This window comes from Chanodichthys erythropterus, chromosome 15 (assembly GCF_024489055.1).
Source record: "Chanodichthys erythropterus isolate Z2021 chromosome 15, ASM2448905v1, whole genome shotgun sequence".
Taxonomy (NCBI): domain Eukaryota; kingdom Metazoa; phylum Chordata; class Actinopteri; order Cypriniformes; family Xenocyprididae; genus Chanodichthys; species Chanodichthys erythropterus.
The window spans coordinates 2,852,980-2,870,071 of NC_090235.1; the positions used below are offsets into that span (position 1 = coordinate 2,852,980).

A 17,092-nucleotide genomic window follows, 5' to 3' on the forward strand; every position below is an offset into this window, starting at 1 on the left:
CAGCATTCCACTTTTGTTGAAAGAACCATTTATTACTTATAAAGCTGTGAGATCTTATAACAATGCACATTCAAAGGGCATAAGCACATGTAAACACATTCAAAACAGCATATAACAGATCCATGATGCCATATAATATTTTCAGTCAATGAAGACTTGAGGGAAAATTATTTATAATTATATGTAGGAACAGTATCCACAGCATGGAACTGCTAAGCAATATTAATTAGATGTCAGGAATGCGATTAGTGCCCGCATTAAAATTTCCAGCTCTCATAAAGCTCATTCTGAATTTATACAATTAATGCCCTGAATAATTAGTGTCAAAACAAAAAAGACATTTCTGAATTCTTATTTCATGGATATTTGTCAAAAATAAAAAAAATAAAGAAATAAAAAAAGTGCATAATAACAGCAGCAGCTGAAGAATGCATGATATTAATCAATTAAAATACTGGCCTCACATCTAAATTAATCAAAAAATAATCAAAATCAAAAAGGTAAAACATGGCAGCATCACACATGGCAGATATTACAGGTCTGACATGTCAATAGTACATTTAGACTTATAAACATTAAAACTAAATTATTTTACAGATATATTCAGCAGAGTGTGTGTCTAGATCTAAATCCAGAAAACTAAAAAGTCATTCACATTGGAATGTGATGATACACATTTTTTTTGATTGTGGTCAACAAAACAGTTTCAGCTTGGAGTCATAAAAAAAAAAGTTTTTCGCCTAGGAATAATATCCACTTACCTGATTTGCAATTAAATGCAATGATCAACTTGCTAATAAACAAAATGCTGTGCATAATACTACACAGATGAAACATATAGTACAAGTCTACTCATTGGCATAGTGTACATTGTGGCTATAGATCGCTGACTTTGATTTCTGGGCTAAACATTTTCTGGCATGGTGATATTGAGGTTTCTATTATGAAATCAAACCTGCTCTGAATTCCAACCAAAAATGTCTTAGTGCATGAAAACAATCCCACACTTAATATAGATTAAGGCGTTCACACACACTTTCAGTGACTCATTTGTATCAACCACATATTTTTCACATTCTCAATGTGCCATCAGGTAACACAAAGATAGGCAATGTGATCAAGTGTAGCTCATTAACTTGAACTGTCCAGTGAAGGCATCAGTTTTACCATCCCTTTCCATTGTAGAGTCCCCCGTGAAGTGATACCTGTTATATAAAGGCATGGGGTGAACTGAACGTAAAATCCAGTGATGAAATATTAACTGCAGACATCAGTGCAGTCCTGGGCTCGCTGAAAGACCTGGTACACACTGACTAAAGGGAACATCGTAAAGGCTCCAATAAGAGAGCCAGCCTGGATGAAGACTCCACACCAGAGCAGAGCTGCATGTCCTGCTTCATGAAGCTGAGTCCCAATGACCACCTTCAGGTAAGAGAAAAGGCCAGTGAAGATGATCCAGGATATGATCTAAAAGGTGAAAGAATTATAGGCTTCTATTAAAAAAAATTATACAGTTTACTAGAATTACTTATATACTGTATTTACAGATACAGCGTGTATTATGTGTGGTGAATGAATGGGTGACTGTGACAGGAAAAGATCAATAATGAAAGAAATTCAAGGAATGTTCTGGGATAAATAGAGCTATAGGTCGACAGCATCTGTGGCACACTGTCATTTGCCCTTAAAATCATTTAATTAGAAATAATATTAAATATTATTATATTACAATGTTGGTATTATAAGTATAATTAATTCATTATATTATTTATTTTATATAAAAATATATAAATTTTAAATGCTTTAACAATTACTTGCTTATAATGAAGTGTAACAAGCAAGTATAAAACTGTTGACTCCAACAGATTGTTTTTTTTTTCTTTAAAATGTGCTTGTACTATAAAGATAATTATTGCAAAATGGGTCGTAGAAATATTTTAAGGTTTAGGATTACTTTTGACTTTCTTTATGAACAGAGTGTGTCGAATTCAATAAAGAGTTGCGCCACTTTTGCATGTGGAATTTGCACGTGATATATCAGTGGTGCAGTAAAAAGCACAACATTTCAACATTTTAAGAGATTCATTCTTAGTGAGTTCCTCTTCCACCCAGTAATGAGACAGTTACTAACCACTAGAGCGACTCCAGACTGACTTCCTAAAAGTGGTGGGCAGGGGCTCAGTGCTGCCAAGGCCATGAGATAGGCTGCAAAAATACAGCCTCCTAGTGACATCATACCGAGACCAACACTGGACCTGTAATGAAACCTTTAATCAATTTCAATTCTAAAAATCTACTAAATTAACAACACATCACACAATTCAAAAACAAATTGTACAGGAGCAGAATTTAAAGAACAGGAACACTAACATTTTTTTACACTACTGTTATGCACACCAAAAAAAACTCATCAAGGACTTACCTAAGTAGGACAAACATGGCCACAAAGCAGGCCAGAGGGTTTGCAATGTTGCCCAAGACGACAGAGAGGTGAAAGGTCATTGTGCCATAAGGCAGACAGGAGAAACTCTGCACTGATGGCAGCACACCGTTGGACAGAGCATTAGATATTCCCAGCAACAGGAGCAGATAGACATTGCGTGACGTCCAGAATGCCACAACAGGAGTCTGTTTTTCAACTTCAACTTGTTCCTCAGAAACTGGTGAACTTCCATTTTGTAAAGGGTGTGTCTCCTCCATTTTCGCTGTTTCCTGCTCAGTCTTCGGAACTTCTGCTAACTCAGTCTGGGTGACCACTCTGTGCGTCAGAGCCAGGAAACAAAGGGCCGAAATCGCAAGCATCACAAACAAGAACCAGAAGAAGTTCTGAGCAGGGAAGTTTTCCTTGAGATAGAGGGGCTTTGTGCCGTTGGACGTCTCAACACACTCTAGTTTCCCTACACCCTGCCCCAAAGCGACTACACAGGGAAAGAGTGCGCCAAGACCCTGTCCGACAAAGAACGTCCGGATGTATTGTGAAGGGTAACGAAACATGAAGGGTAAGAAGGTGACGTTGGAAGTGCAGCAGACAAATGACAGTATAAAAGTAAGCAGCAGGAATGGGACAGATCTAGGCTCTCCAGCAACCGTGACCACCTGGGACCAAAAGAGAGCAAGAAATGCAGCTGCAACCACCGCTAGCACTTGTATGATGTGGATGACCACACGTTCATTTAGCTGTCCTGGAGCAAAGTGGTGGGTTAAAGTGACAGCCACTGGACCCAAATTCCCAAATGCAATCAGCACTGAAAGATAGGCTGGCAAGTTCCACCCTATAAAGAAAGGACATGTTTTAAGTTCTACTGTTGTCAGGATAATAAATACAGTATCTACTTGGTACAGCTGTAGGACACATTAAAGTTTTATTAAAATAAGTAATAATGGTATGTTTTTTAAAACACTAATTACCTTCAGGTAGAACTTCTACAACAACTGGCAGCTCAACCCAAAATGAGTTCACAGAGATCCATGAGCCCATTCCAAACAGGGCCACCAAAATGTGTGTAACGATGGCATGATTCCACCATGTATCTGCCATTTATGTCTAGAAAAAGGGCACGGTTAAGTTAGAGCATTGCACTTTTCTTACACCCATTTCTTTTGACTGTATTTGAAGGAATAGATTGGTCAAAATAGCAACAGTTTTACAATTGAGTACATTCCTCATCCTAAACTGTGTTATTTGATGTGGATTGTGTTTAAACTAAATAAAGTTAAAGACTAGTCATGACCATCACTGAAATGCTTGAAATGCTAAATTATTGCAATGAGATATAAAATATTCATTTAGTATTTTAATATTAAAATAGATCTGTTACTAAATCTGTTTAAAACATTACATATAATGAATTGTTGCTTTGTGAGATGACCATTTCCTGTTTTTATAATTTAAAATTAAATTTGCTCAGCTTAAATGAACAGTAATTGCCAAACAGAGAAAATGTTATATGAGATGCCAGAGGGCTTTTAAAGAAAAATACACATGTAACATTGATTAAAAAAGGTTGAAATGGAAAAAGAAATTAAATAGTAGATGGTAAATTATTTACTTTTTTTTTTTTTTTTTAGATTGATGAATAGATGGATGAGTCTAAGGTCTGTAAAACGTTCATTACTGCAAGTGGAAGATTCTTGAACAGAAAGATTTACAGACCATAATTAAAAAAAAAAAAAAGATTTAGATTATAAATTATTTTATTGTGACATCTTTTATTTAACATTTCTACTGTAACATAACATGTTACTTTAACATATTTGTAAAATATCATAGTTATTCCAAACATTTATATAATTATATACATGTATGAATATGCAAATATTATATAAATATATACTATTGATATATAGAGCATACATTATAAATATAATAATAATGTACATTATCAATAATAATAAAATTATTATTATTGGTTGTAGTATTAATAGTTGTATTGTAGTAAAAAAAAAACACAACAAGTAGGTTTCTAAAAACTTTTTTATTTTGCAATGAAACTTCTATAAAAACAAATGTTGAAAAACTTAAGTTCAAAATTCAATAATTCCCTATTTCAAAAGGTCTAGCAATCTCTTAAGTATAAGAGAACACGCTTGTTTATAACAAAACATCTGAGAACAAATATCTGATCCATATGGAGAAAAACAAAATCAAGAAACTATTGAAAGTGAAGTAACATATTCCGTAGTATTAAAACAATCAAAGAAACTCAAAGTTCTGCCTGTAACAAGGGGCAAAAAGCTTTCTTTTCTTTATATCAATACTACTGTCAGTTTGTTGAGTTTGCTGACTAGTGGATGTGCTTTGAGGGTCTGCGGATGTTGTTTGCGTCAGGGTCTCTTGAATCTCTGTGTGATCAAGCACATTTTCACCTGGTGATGTAATTATAACTCTCTCATTTGGCAGGATGTCCTTCAGTGTAGAAACCATGTCATTCAAAGAGAAACCAATGTGATTTAGCTTTTTGTCTCTGGAACCCAAGATGCTCTTTTGGTAGTTCAGCTCACAGCGAATTACCTCACGTGTATGTGCATGGCTTGCACCTTGTAGTTTTTTAAGCAATCGTTCCACATCTTGTTTGCTTTTACATGGCCCGCCGTATTTTGAAACCGCTCCAACAATCATTTTCTTATAAATGTGATCCTGAGCCTTTTGCTTTAGTCTAGACACCTTCATTTTTTTTGCAGCATTGAGATTTGCTCCTTCAAACATGGAGTAGTGTTTTGACGCTTGTTGCTGCTTTTGAATGGATGTGGCAGGTGATAATGTGACCGATGGTGATGTAGGTTCATCTGTCGTCATTCGGGAAGCAGGTTCTTGTTCTGTCCCTTCGGAAGCGCAACCTTTGGCTTGAGTTTTATCAGGCCTGGTCTTCTCATAAGGGTACCCATGACCGAAGGGGTACTCACCCATCAGCTGTGAAAATGTGCAGTTTGCCATTTGAACAGCTATATCACTAGGCTGATCTTTGCAGTACTCGCCGCCAGGTAAGAAATCTTTGAGATTGTCCTCCAGTACAGCTGCGAGGGCTTTCATCATCCTCTGCAAACAAGCCCTCATGAGAGTACCGAACTGGTTTTCTGCATTAGCACGACAATATCTGAACACTCCTTCAAAAGTCCCCTCTTGCATTGGAACCTGTAAGAATGCATTCAGAAATGCTTCTGGTTGCAAAAGGCAACTGGCATCTTGCGACCATTCCAAGAGCTTTTCGTACAGGCAAAGGATGTACCTACTGAAAAGAGGATATTCTCCATCACTCTTCAGAAGCTGCCAAAAGGGTCCCAAGACTTTAAGGTAGACAATCGCAACAACACAGACTAGCGCCTGCAAAGCCTCGTCGTTTGCATCAGCATTGACGCTCTCCAACAGGATATTTGAGTTGTCATTCAGAAGCTGCAGGTCAGATACAAAAAGAACAACATCTTCATGATGGTGAATGAGTCCGGCAGCTGCCTCAAAGTAGTTAATGACACGATTCGACCGATTTATAGGTAGTCTGGAAGGGTTTTTTCTCTCGAGGCAAAAAGCAAGCCAGTGCCTGCGGTAGTTTGGATTGGTCTCCTCACTTGGACATAAAATTTCAGAAGCCATGTGAATGTAACGAGTCACGGCGCTCTCATCGAAGTTGACAAAACTCTGAAATCTGGGGTGCTTGTCACGTCCCAGTTTCTCGCCTGTGGTGTTCACAAGGTCTCTTCCAAATGATATCATTTGCTGCTCAGTTACATCAATAAGTTCGAAAAGGAATTGGCAGATGTAGCGCAGGAAATTCAAAGGTGGCACTATTGGATGGGTGCTTTCTTTGACTTTGTCATCGAGAGATCTCAGGTTTGCATCTTCCTTCAGCATTGCTGAGAAGTGATTCTGAAGTAGATCCATTGAAGCCACCTTAGCAGCTTCGTTCTTTCCTCCATACACGTCAGCAATCTTCTGCCAAGACAGCACAGAGAGATCAAGAAGAGTTACATTGTCGCCCGTGTCACTTCTTGGGTCTTCTTCTACATCTTCTAGTGACTGTATCAATGTTTGTTGGTTCTGTGATCTCTGTTCCCTTTTTACACCAATCACATGGGGCATTTGCTTTGGTTCATGCTGAAATGGAGATTTCACAGTGGCATTTGTCTGCAAAATATCAAAGGGTTCATCTTCCTCCTTGACTGCAGAAGGCTTATGCACGGACATGTGGCGTTTCTTCCTTAGATGTGCTTTGATCATTGCCACCCTTCTGTATTCAATATCATCAGCATCCCTTTCCGGAGCAAGATCAAATGGACTCTGAAGAAACTCATCCAGCAATCCACGGCTCCTCTTTCGGCTCCTCTGATTGTTGCGGTACTGTATTCTGAAATTCTTGAGATTAGCTCGTAGGAGCCTATAGGCTTTTTGAATCTTGCCATCACTACAAAATAAAGGTTCAAAGTTACGAATCCAGGACACTAAGACGACCGGGTCTAATTTCTCTCGTGAAATAAAATTAGTCAATTCGAGAACTAGGCCATTTGTGAGACCAGTTAATTTTGCACGATCAGAAAAATCAGACATTTCAAGTAAATCTCTTCTTCCGATTCCGATGCTATCACATATAGGTCCAACAAATTCGAAGTTGACATCTGAATCAAGAAAATTTTGTCTGGCATCTCCAGTTAAGCTCAAAGCTGTCGTGGTGTTTCTCTCAATCAGGCTTCGAAAATCAGCAGACTGAAACATTGGGATAATCTTTTGAAGCCATTGTATCAAATCAACCCATGAAAGATCTTGCTCCTCTCTCATCAGCCCAATTTGGACCAACATGCGGTTTTTCCAGGGCTTTTCATCCAGCTCTATCAGCTCTCCGTAATGAGCACCAAGGAAGTCATCAACAAGCTTGGAGTAAAAATCATCCTCTGCAAGACATGAAACAACAAAACTATTATAATATATTACATGTGTGTGTGTGTGTGTATATGTATATATAAGTAAACATGTAACGCATACATTATGTAAAGAAAATAACTATATTGTATGAGATATAAAAAATAAGAAAGCAGATACTTAAAAAAAAAAAAAAAAAAAAAAAAAAAAGGTGCTTGTTTATGAGTGTAAGTCATTAAAAAACAAGACAAAAAGTGTTACTCACTGAGCTCAGCAGCAATGGTCTTAGCACTTGCACTAGAGGAACCAAAGACTTGCAGGTCCTCCATAGTTGAACATCAAAGTGGCTTGGCTTGATTTTTAAACCATCCGGTGAGCCCGCTTCCAAATAAAGGCCAGATATATGTTTTAGTAATAACGACCAGAGCATGGTAGTCCACAGTTGATCTTAATTGTGCAACAAATATTATTTTATTTTTATTTTTTTAAATCACGTTACAACAGGTGTACCAGTCTGAGAGCTTAATTTTCCTATTGGTATTACATGGTTATAACAGTTTTAAACAGAAAAAAAATTAAACTCTCATCTTCTGCCTTTCCAGTTCTTAGATTTACAAGACGAATTCTTTATACATTATAAAGATACTATGGTAACATGGTAAGTTTGTTATCTTGGTATTAGCCAATGCTATCAACAGAAAAAAGACACTGCATGTTAATTAATTCACCATTATTTTAGGGCGTTATAATGTTTATAGTAACTATAGTATCTGTGGTTTCCTGTGTAATATTGTAAAGGTTATGAAAATTACCAGTTGTGCAAGTCACACAAAAAGAGAATAAACAGAATTCATAAGACAAAAATAGTACTGAAAGAATGGTGCAAAAGTTCAGTTGCATCACTGCTAGCTTTACTAGCGTAAATCAAGGTCACATAATCTGTCAACTGAGCGAGTTATTTGTTAGTTATCCTTGAATATTCAAGGAACAAAATGTTCACGCTCCATTTGCTTACGCGGCTACTTTTTTTAGGAAAGGGGACGTAAAATCGACTTCCTGCTATTATTGACTAAATATCGATTGCTTTGGTTTTACTATTTTTTTTAAAAAGTGCTAGGGCTGAAACTAGAATATGTTTTCACTATTCGTGTTTGTTCTCTTTACCGCGCGAGAACACGACATGCACCGTATCGTGAAGTTTGAAAACATACTGTCTGTGTTGAATTGGTATTTCTGTTGGAGATTACCATTGATAAGACGTTTAAGCAACGTTATTTAGTAAACATATTTAAAACTTTAATACGCATTCACAAAAATGTACCAAGGGCAATTAATACATTTTCAACAACAACAGTAATATGTAAGTGTGAAATCTTTGTACTCACCAATGTATTGTGCTGCGACGGTATTATTTGCTTTGTAGTAGATGTAGGTATTTTGTGTAGCGTCTTCTCCTTGGACACTTTGCAGTGTGTAGAGAAGCGTGGTTTTCTCTTTGGACCCTTTGCAGTGTGTAAGGAGAGAGTTGGGGATTCCGTTTAGGTAATAATTTTCATGTAAACGGAGGAGGATCCACTCTACATCCTGGACTTCCCTGTTGAGTCACGTGCGCATTTGAGGAGACTCTGATTGGATATACCACTTTCAGAGTTGGTTCTATCGACAAACTGTCCGAAGCTTCCTAATAACATCATATGTAGGCACTTATTGTTGTTTATTATGTTTTCTTTTCGATTAAATTTTATTTAAAAATGTGTTTTATTGAAATTTACGTGCCCCAGTTTTGTTGCAGCAGTGATTCAACACATAAAACATTAAGTCCGTTATGATGTAAATAATTTTGAAATGTCAATATCAAAAAGAAAAGAAAGTAATTAGTTTAATGTTGTTGACTCGCGAAACCATCGGACCGGTTCAGCCCGAGGTGAACAAAAAGATTCAGACCAAATTTTACTAAATAAGTAGTTTTGACCAGTAATAAAACAAACAAAACGTATATATTTAAAAACGCTTGTGTTATGTATGTCCACATCAGCATGCAGAAATATGTTCATTTATTTAGCTATTTTATGACGAATTGTGAAGCATGTTCTGCAAAAAAAAGTTATTCTCCAAACAGCGGACAGACTAGTCAGTATGAAAGCGGATATGACGACATTCATTGACCAAAGTGCATCATGGGGCTCGGATAATAACAACAAAGGAGCAAAATTGTACTTCGATTATGCTTCAGTATATGGTGCTGTAAACGCTAAATTATTTTGCCCAGTTGTCCGATTTTTTTTGCGAAGACCTCACAACTGCTGTCGAATCTATAACATGCAACAATGCACAAAGAGAATTGATTATAAAGTTTAAATGAACTATCTGTAAGTTGTCCTCATGCCAATTTTCCGTATTTTCTTCTTCGTTAAGTTTTTTTTACTATTATTTACTAAAGCGATTTTAAGGACCAGTTTTTGAAAGAAATTGTTTTTTCTTCTTCTTCTTTTCTGTATGGAAAGCAAAATAATGCAGGTTTCCAACTCAAGCACAGAGCCAGAGTCACTCCAGGCACCTTCTGCAGAAATGTCAACCAGCAGAGCTGGGACATCCCAGAATACACCTGCAAAAGGAAAAGGACTTTTGAAAAGGAAAGCTGGTTCTCTTAAGGATGACAATAGCAAAAAGAAAAAGAGAAAAAATGTCAAACGAACTGTGAGACCAAATTACACCATCCAGGAGGGAGAGGACATGCTTTTGATTATATCAAATATAAGTAGTGGTGACAGTATATGGAAGCCCAAGCGGAAGGGATGTAAGAAAAAAAAGTTAAACAAAAAAGGGAAAAGTAAAACCTCTGCTAACAAAACAAAAAAAGCACCAGTAAAAGCTAAAATCCCCAAAGTCACAGAAGAAACTACTGATAAAAATGTTGATTTGGACAATGTGAATGCTGTTAGGTTTGACCACTGGGGTCAGAGTTTACCGATAGAGGTCCTGGTGAAAATCTTTCAGTTTGCAGTTCACCAGGATGGAGCAGTTCCTTTTCTGTGCAGGTGAGGCCTTACACTGTATTTGTGCTCTTCAGTTTCTGTGCAGGTGAGGCCTTACACTGTATTTGTGCTCTTCAGTTTCTGTCCAGCCTTTAGAACTTGCTACAGATACTATATTAGCTTTATGTTTATAGTTACTTTGGTTTGCTGTCTTTAAAAGGGCTGGCAGAGTTTGCCGTCTATGGAATGGAGCTGCATCCTCTCCGGTCCTGTGGCGCAGTGTGTCAGTTGGCTACTGCTGGATTGAACCTGGTAAGAGTCAGTTACCTGGGACAGAACAGAAGATTAGGAACACTGTAGACTGGCTAGCTGAAAACAGGTCAGTGATTGAACCAAACAAAAAGTATGTTTCGTTGTTGTTTTTTTTGTTTTTTTAAAACTGGTAGAACTTATTGAAGACAAGATTATGCATTGCAAAGAATTATTCATGCATATTAGCTAAATTTTGTTGTGTCCATTTCCTGCAGATTGTCTCAGCTGAGGGAGTTTTCCCTTTGCCACTGGAAAAAACATGTTGACTATGTTATCCAGGTAATAATAATTAATCTGCTGTGGAATTTTGTTTCTGGTATTTAAATCTGTTTCTGATATTCAGGGTCTGTGCTCTGTTTTTCTAGAAAGTTTCACAATCATGCCCAAATCTTCAGTCTCTCAAGCTGTCTTACTGCACGGGAATGACAGAAACAGCCTTCCAAATCCTTGGTGCTGACTGTCGTTCATTAGAGAATATAAATGTGCAACACTCAGAGGTTTGTATGTAATTGTATTATTGTTTACTTAGATTTAAAGGGACACTTAACCTAAAATGAAAACTTCATTCCAATGTTATTCCAAACCTGTATGGCGAGCGCCCTCTGGCTTTTAGATGGAGAAGCATTTACTGCTGATCACAGAGCCCTACAGCTCTGACAAGCATAAAAATAACCGCAGCCTTTGCCAAATAGTGTGTGGTTTAATCATGATAAATCGTGCAGCAATATTGGTGTTTTTTTGCATCTTTGAAAAGCTTCTGTCCAAGTCCATTATAGTTGGGTTTTAAAGAGTGACCAGTATTCTCAATATAGACCATATTTCTCTTTTTACACCTAGTATTAAAGGAACACTCCACTTTTTTTGAAAATAGGCTCATTTTCCAACTCCCCTAGAATTAAAGAGTTGAGTTTTACCGTTTTCGAATCCATTCAGCCGATCTCCAGTTCTGGCGGTACCACTTTTAGCATAGCTTAGCATAGTTCATTGAATCTGATTAGACCGTTAGCATTGCGCTTAAAAATGACCAAAGAGTTTTGATATTTTTCCTATTTAAAACTTGACTCTTCTGTAGTTACATCGTGTACTAAGACCGACGGAAAATGAAAAGTTGCTATTTTGTAGGCTGATATGGCTAGGAACTACACTCTCATTCAGGCGTAATAATCAAGGAACTTTGCTGCCGTATCATGGCTGCAGCAGGCGCAATGATATTACGCAGCGTCTCTCACATACGTCTCCATGGTTGCAAGGCACGTTCCCTGTGCAAGCAGGGGCTCACGGGCGCTGCGTAATATCATTGCACTGCTGCAGCCATGATACGGCAGCAAAGTTCCTTGATTATTACGCCTGAATGAGAGTATAGTTCCTAGCCATATCAGCCTACAAAATAGCAACTTTTCATTTTCCGCTGGTCTTAGTACACGATTTAACTACAGAAGAGTCAAGTTTTAAATAGGAAAAATATCAAAACTCTTTGGTCATTTTTAAGCGCGATGCTAATGGTCTAATCAGATTCAATGAACTATGCTAAGCTATGCTAAAAGTGGTACCGCCAGAACCGGAGATCGGCTGAATGGAATTGAAAACGGTAAAACTCAACTCTTTAACTCTAGGGGAGTTGGAAAATGAGCCTATTTTCAAAAAAAGTGGAGTGTTCCTTTAAGATCTGTCTCAGGTGATCCATTCACAAGTGGTCAGTCAAAACACATGGCTGTTTACACCTGGTAGTGACGTGTGTTTCATTGTGTCTTCTGTGACCACTCTGCATCGTTGTTATCAATTGCATGTTAATAATAATATCTTTTTATTTATAAAATGATACAATGCAAAAAAACAAAAACAAAAAAAGTTCTCCTGAAGACCACATTCTCCCAAAATATTCCTGAAGTCTTGTGCATTTATATGTAGCTGTTATTCTAAATCCCTTGTTTTAACTTCATTTCTAATTGACAGGTTAGCAGTCAGTCATTTACTGCAGATGCATGAGTGCTTGTTACATGCACAATTTTTTTCTAATCTAATGTGGTCAAAAGTGGCTTTAACCTCCTCCAGATGTGGTGGAATTGGACGAATTACAAAAATTTCAGGCAAAAAAAATGCTAAAAACCATGGCCCAAATGAGACTACAGTCAAAGGGGTTTAGAATTGTCTATTTAATGTGAACTTTTCTTTTAAGAAGGTGACTCCTGGAGTATTTTTCTCTATTATAGTAGTATGCCACAGACATTTGTTCTTTTTACTTTATAGAGCATGTCTCACTGATCCACTACATGCTACTCCTTATACCTGTTTTGTGTCCTTTGTTTTAATATAGTTTAATGTTGATGGTCTGGTGTCCTTCCTTGAGGCGTACGGCAACCAAATAAAGAAAATTTACTTCACGCACAGCACCAAGAGTGACAAACTGCTCAGTGCTTTGTCTGTAAGTTAATATTAATTCTTTTCACTTAACGTGACCTAAGATGTTACTGTATGTCTGTTTCTGATGAGAAACAAATGTCTCTGAATTTAAAGAAAAGTTGCTGTCCTGAGCTCAGGCTGCTGGAGATCAATACTAAATTAGATGGAGGATACTGCCAGCTTCCCATCTGTTTTCAGGCTTTGCAGATTGGATGCCCTAAACTTCAGGTAATAAAGTAAAATGTGTTTTGATCTTTATGTACATGTACATAAACCAAATCAATATACAAGAAAAAGTAGTGCACAGGAGGTGATGTATTGGTGTATTTTTTCAATTGAGTGCACAGTTACTTTATGACATTCTAAAAAGCTTTTGCACACACTCCTCTATATCAGGGATGGGCAACTTCAGTCCTGAAGGGCCACTGTCCTACTGAGTTTAGCTCAAACCCTAAACAATCACAACTAAACAAGCTAATCAATGTCTTCAGGATTACTAGAAAGCTACAGGCAGGTGAGTTTTTATCAGGGTTGGAACTTAACTCTGCAGGACAGTGGCCCTCCAGGACCAAAGTGGCCATCCCTGCTCTGTGTTATTAACGATGACATTGTAGAATAAGAATAAAAATTGTACAACAAATATAAAATATTACAATCTTATTTTTTCTTCTTTTAAATTTTGTAATTTAGACTTTTAGATTGATGAATGTCACTCCAGTTCCTAAAATGATCCGCAACACACCCAGTTCAACATCCGGTTTTCCTATGCTAGAGGAGCTGTGCATTGCCACTTCCTCTCACTCCTTCATGACAGACAGTGACCTGACCAATGTGCTGCATGGCTCCCCCCATCTGCGTGTGCTAGACCTGCGTGGTGCCTCCCGCATCACAGCCACTGGCCTCTATGCTCTGCCTCTTGAGAGTAAGTTTCCTTTTCAAAATAACAAGATGGAAAACATTGATGTACCGCACACAGTAGTGAAAATGTAATATTTACACACATCTATGCTTTGATCATGGGGGTAGAATTGTTGCAATTTTCCAAATAAATAGATTATGATCCACAAATAAATATAAAGAGATTCACAAAAATAATCATATGCACAAATGAATAGAATGAGATCCACAAATATATGTTAGGAGCCTCACAAAAATTAATTAAATTCACAAATAAATAAAATGAGATTTGCTAATTTTTAAAAAAAATATAAATTTTTTATATTTATTTTGGATGCTGTAAATAACCTTTACAATCAAAAATTATTAAGTCTGATTCATCTGAAATATTTGCGTGATCAAGTGTTTGACTGCTGGACATTTTACTTTTAAATGAAATTAATAATCTATATGTAATTCAATAATCTGTCACCCCTTTAAAAAGGCTATATCTTCTCTACAAACAATGGTAACGTTAAACGGTTTATTAATGTTTAAAATATTACTTAAGGGCCTCATGTTAAATAGCTGGTTTGCTGCTCATATCCGTCAATGTTTGATTGATAAACTGGGAAATGCTGTTGGTTGTTGTTGTGTGATGACACTTTAATCTATTTTGCAAACTTGCATGTTTATCACAAGGTTAAATACAGTTAGTTAAATTAATAGCTAATTATTGAGGCTTTCTGTTCTATCTTGAATAACGTGGAGCTTCTGTTTCTCTGGCATTTTTAAATGGTGCATAAAAGATAATAGTTTGGATTGGCTTGACACAGTCTAATGAAATCTAAATGTTAAATCTCTGTTCACTGCACCATTGTTTAAGAACCCTATACTTCCTTTCTAAGCCAATGCAGGATGAGACCGCCCTGATTGTAAAGCAAAATGTGATTCGTTGTAGCGAAAGTGTACTGCGGTTGGTCAGCGTAACATGGCCGTTATCTGATTGGCTTGAGTAGTCGCAGGGTGGAGTCGACCTATTTGTGGATTTGTCTGCAGTCTTGATGCTAGAACTGTTTCAGAATCCACAAATGCGTGAGGTGATTCACAAATGAATGCAGGCAGAGTTGTGCTTGCGACATAAAAACATATGTGAATGTTTTTTATTAGCCAATTTCATTTTATTTATTTGTGAATTTAATTAATTTTTGTGAAACTCCTAACATACAGTACTGTGCAAAAGTCTTAGGCACGTCAGTATTTTCACCCCCCAAAAAAGGTTTTAAGCCAGTTATTTATATCTTTTGCTGTAGTGTGTCAATAGGAAATATACGTTCACATTGCCAAACATTCATTTTGCCATCAATTGTAATAATACAGTGAGATTTTTGAATACACAATAAGACTGATAACAGCCAGTGCTCCACATGGAGATCAGAGCTCACCATCATCAAATCCGTCTGTGATTACATGAAGAAACAGATGAAACTGAGACAAACCAAATCCAGGAGAACTGTGGCCGTGTCTCCAAGAGATTTTAAGAAACCTGCCTCCAAAGCTACCTGAAAAATGATGCCCATGTGTACCTGGACAAGAGCTGTTTTAAATGCAAAGGGTGGTCACACAAAATGTCGTTTTGATTTAGTTAATATAAGTTAATTGATAAATAAAATCTATTTATAACAGGGTTTTTTTAAAAAACATCCTCACTTTACAGCATTTTTACACAAGTGCCTAAAACTCTTCACAGTACTGTATCTTTGCAGGCAGGTTTCTTCAAGCATCTTAGAGACACGGCCACAGTTCTCCTGGATTTGATTTGTCTCCGTTTCATATGTTTCTTCATGTAATCACAGACGGATGATGGTGAGATCAGATCACTCTGTGGAGCACCGGCTGTTGTCAGACTCCTTGTGTATTCAAAAATCTCACTTGATTATTACAATTAATGGCAAAATGAATGTTTAGAAATGTGAACGGATATTTCCTATTGACAAACTACAGCAAAAAATATAAATAACTGGCTTAAAACTTTTTTTGGGGGGTGAAAATACTGACGTGCCTAAAACTTTTGTACAGTACTGTATATTTGTGGATCTCATTCTATTAATTTGTACATATGATAATTTTTTGTGAATATCTTTAAAATTTTTTGTGGCTCATAATCTATTTATTTGGAAATTTGCAACAATTATGCCCCCATATTTGATGGACTTTCCCTATTTCTATTCTTATACTGTAGTTTACAGTATAAAAGGATTTGGTCATATCTATGAATTTCAGGGATGCAATAATATTCTGCTTTTCTATTAATTTGCTGCCATGTCTTGTGTAGAACTGGAGTGTCTATATTGGGGCCTGTACTTCAATAGCAATACCATGGTAGCATCCAAGAAAGGAATACACATGCTTGCCCAGAAATGGAGCAGCACCCTCAGGGAGCTTGATTTGGCCAACCAGCCATTTTCAGAGGAAGACATGGAGATTGCCATGGGACATCTTGCACACGGTGCTGGAGTTGATTTGTTTCGCTCCCTGAACCTCAGTGGTACAAAAATCAGTTCATCTGCACTCAGGTAATGATTACCTTTGTAGTTGCACACATGAATATAATGCCTGCCAGAAGACTCACCACCCATTAAAACTTGTAGACAAGAGTTTATAAATATAATTGAGAGTACAAGGCAATTTTACATTTCAGTAGATTGGTAAAGATGTTTTAGTTCCATTTATTAATGTTTTTCAGGTTATTCATAACCCAGGCACCAGCTCTGAAGTACTTGAATCTGTCTTCTTGCCGGTATCTGCCCAGAGGACTCAAACGAGTATATCATGGTCAAGAAGACATTCAGCTTCTCCTGGACAAATTAGGCTGAACGTGTGTAGCGCAGGAACATTGTTGTGATTTTGTATATAAAGATAAAGCCATTTCCCAGTTAAAGGATTAGTTCACTTTCAAATTAAAAATTCCTGATAATTTACTCACCCCATGTCATACAAGATGTTCATGTCTTTCTTTCTACAGTCGAAAAGAAATGAAGGTTTTTGATGAAAACATTCCAGGATTTTTCTCCATATAGCAGACTTCAATGGTCTCCAAATGGTTGAAGGTCAAAATAAGTTTCATTGCAGCTTCAAAACATTCTATGTGATCCCAGATGAGAAATAAGGGTCTTATATA

The 17,092-nt window shown here is 36.9% G+C and overlaps 2 protein-coding genes across 4 annotated transcripts; one reads left to right on the forward strand and one right to left on the reverse strand.

Moving 5' to 3' along the window:
• Positions 1-34: 34 nt before the first annotated feature.
• slc52a2 (solute carrier family 52 member 2) lies at positions 35-8,930 on the reverse strand. 2 transcript variants are annotated; one of them, XM_067411019.1, is made up of 5 exons: positions 8,734-8,930; positions 3,409-3,544; positions 2,423-3,272; positions 2,132-2,255; positions 35-1,467 (listed from the first exon to the last, which is right to left on the reverse strand). In XM_067411019.1, the coding sequence occupies exons 2-5, from the start codon at positions 3,536-3,538 to the stop codon at positions 1,258-1,260; spliced, it is 1,314 nt and encodes a 437-aa protein (XP_067267120.1). In that variant the 5' UTR covers positions 3,539-3,544; positions 8,734-8,930; the 3' UTR covers positions 35-1,257. The 2 variants fall into 2 exon arrangements, with proteins under 2 accessions (XP_067267120.1, XP_067267118.1); XM_067411017.1 differs by lacking the exons at positions 35-1,467; positions 2,132-2,255; positions 2,423-3,272; positions 3,409-3,544 and adding exons at positions 4,470-7,380; positions 7,614-7,729.
• Positions 8,931-8,934: 4 nt separating this feature from the next.
• Positions 8,935-16,968, forward strand: fbxl6 (F-box and leucine-rich repeat protein 6). 2 transcript variants are annotated; one of them, XM_067411020.1, is made up of 10 exons: positions 8,935-9,717; positions 9,853-10,386; positions 10,544-10,702; positions 10,851-10,914; positions 11,001-11,132; positions 12,950-13,057; positions 13,150-13,263; positions 13,726-13,957; positions 16,247-16,487; positions 16,658-16,968. In XM_067411020.1, the coding sequence occupies exons 1-10, from the start codon at positions 9,707-9,709 to the stop codon at positions 16,785-16,787; spliced, it is 1,725 nt and encodes a 574-aa protein (XP_067267121.1). In that variant the 5' UTR covers positions 8,935-9,706; the 3' UTR covers positions 16,788-16,968. The 2 variants fall into 2 exon arrangements, with proteins under 2 accessions (XP_067267121.1, XP_067267122.1); XM_067411021.1 differs by having other exon boundaries at positions 9,866-10,386.
• The last annotated feature ends 124 nt before the right edge of the window (positions 16,969-17,092 follow it).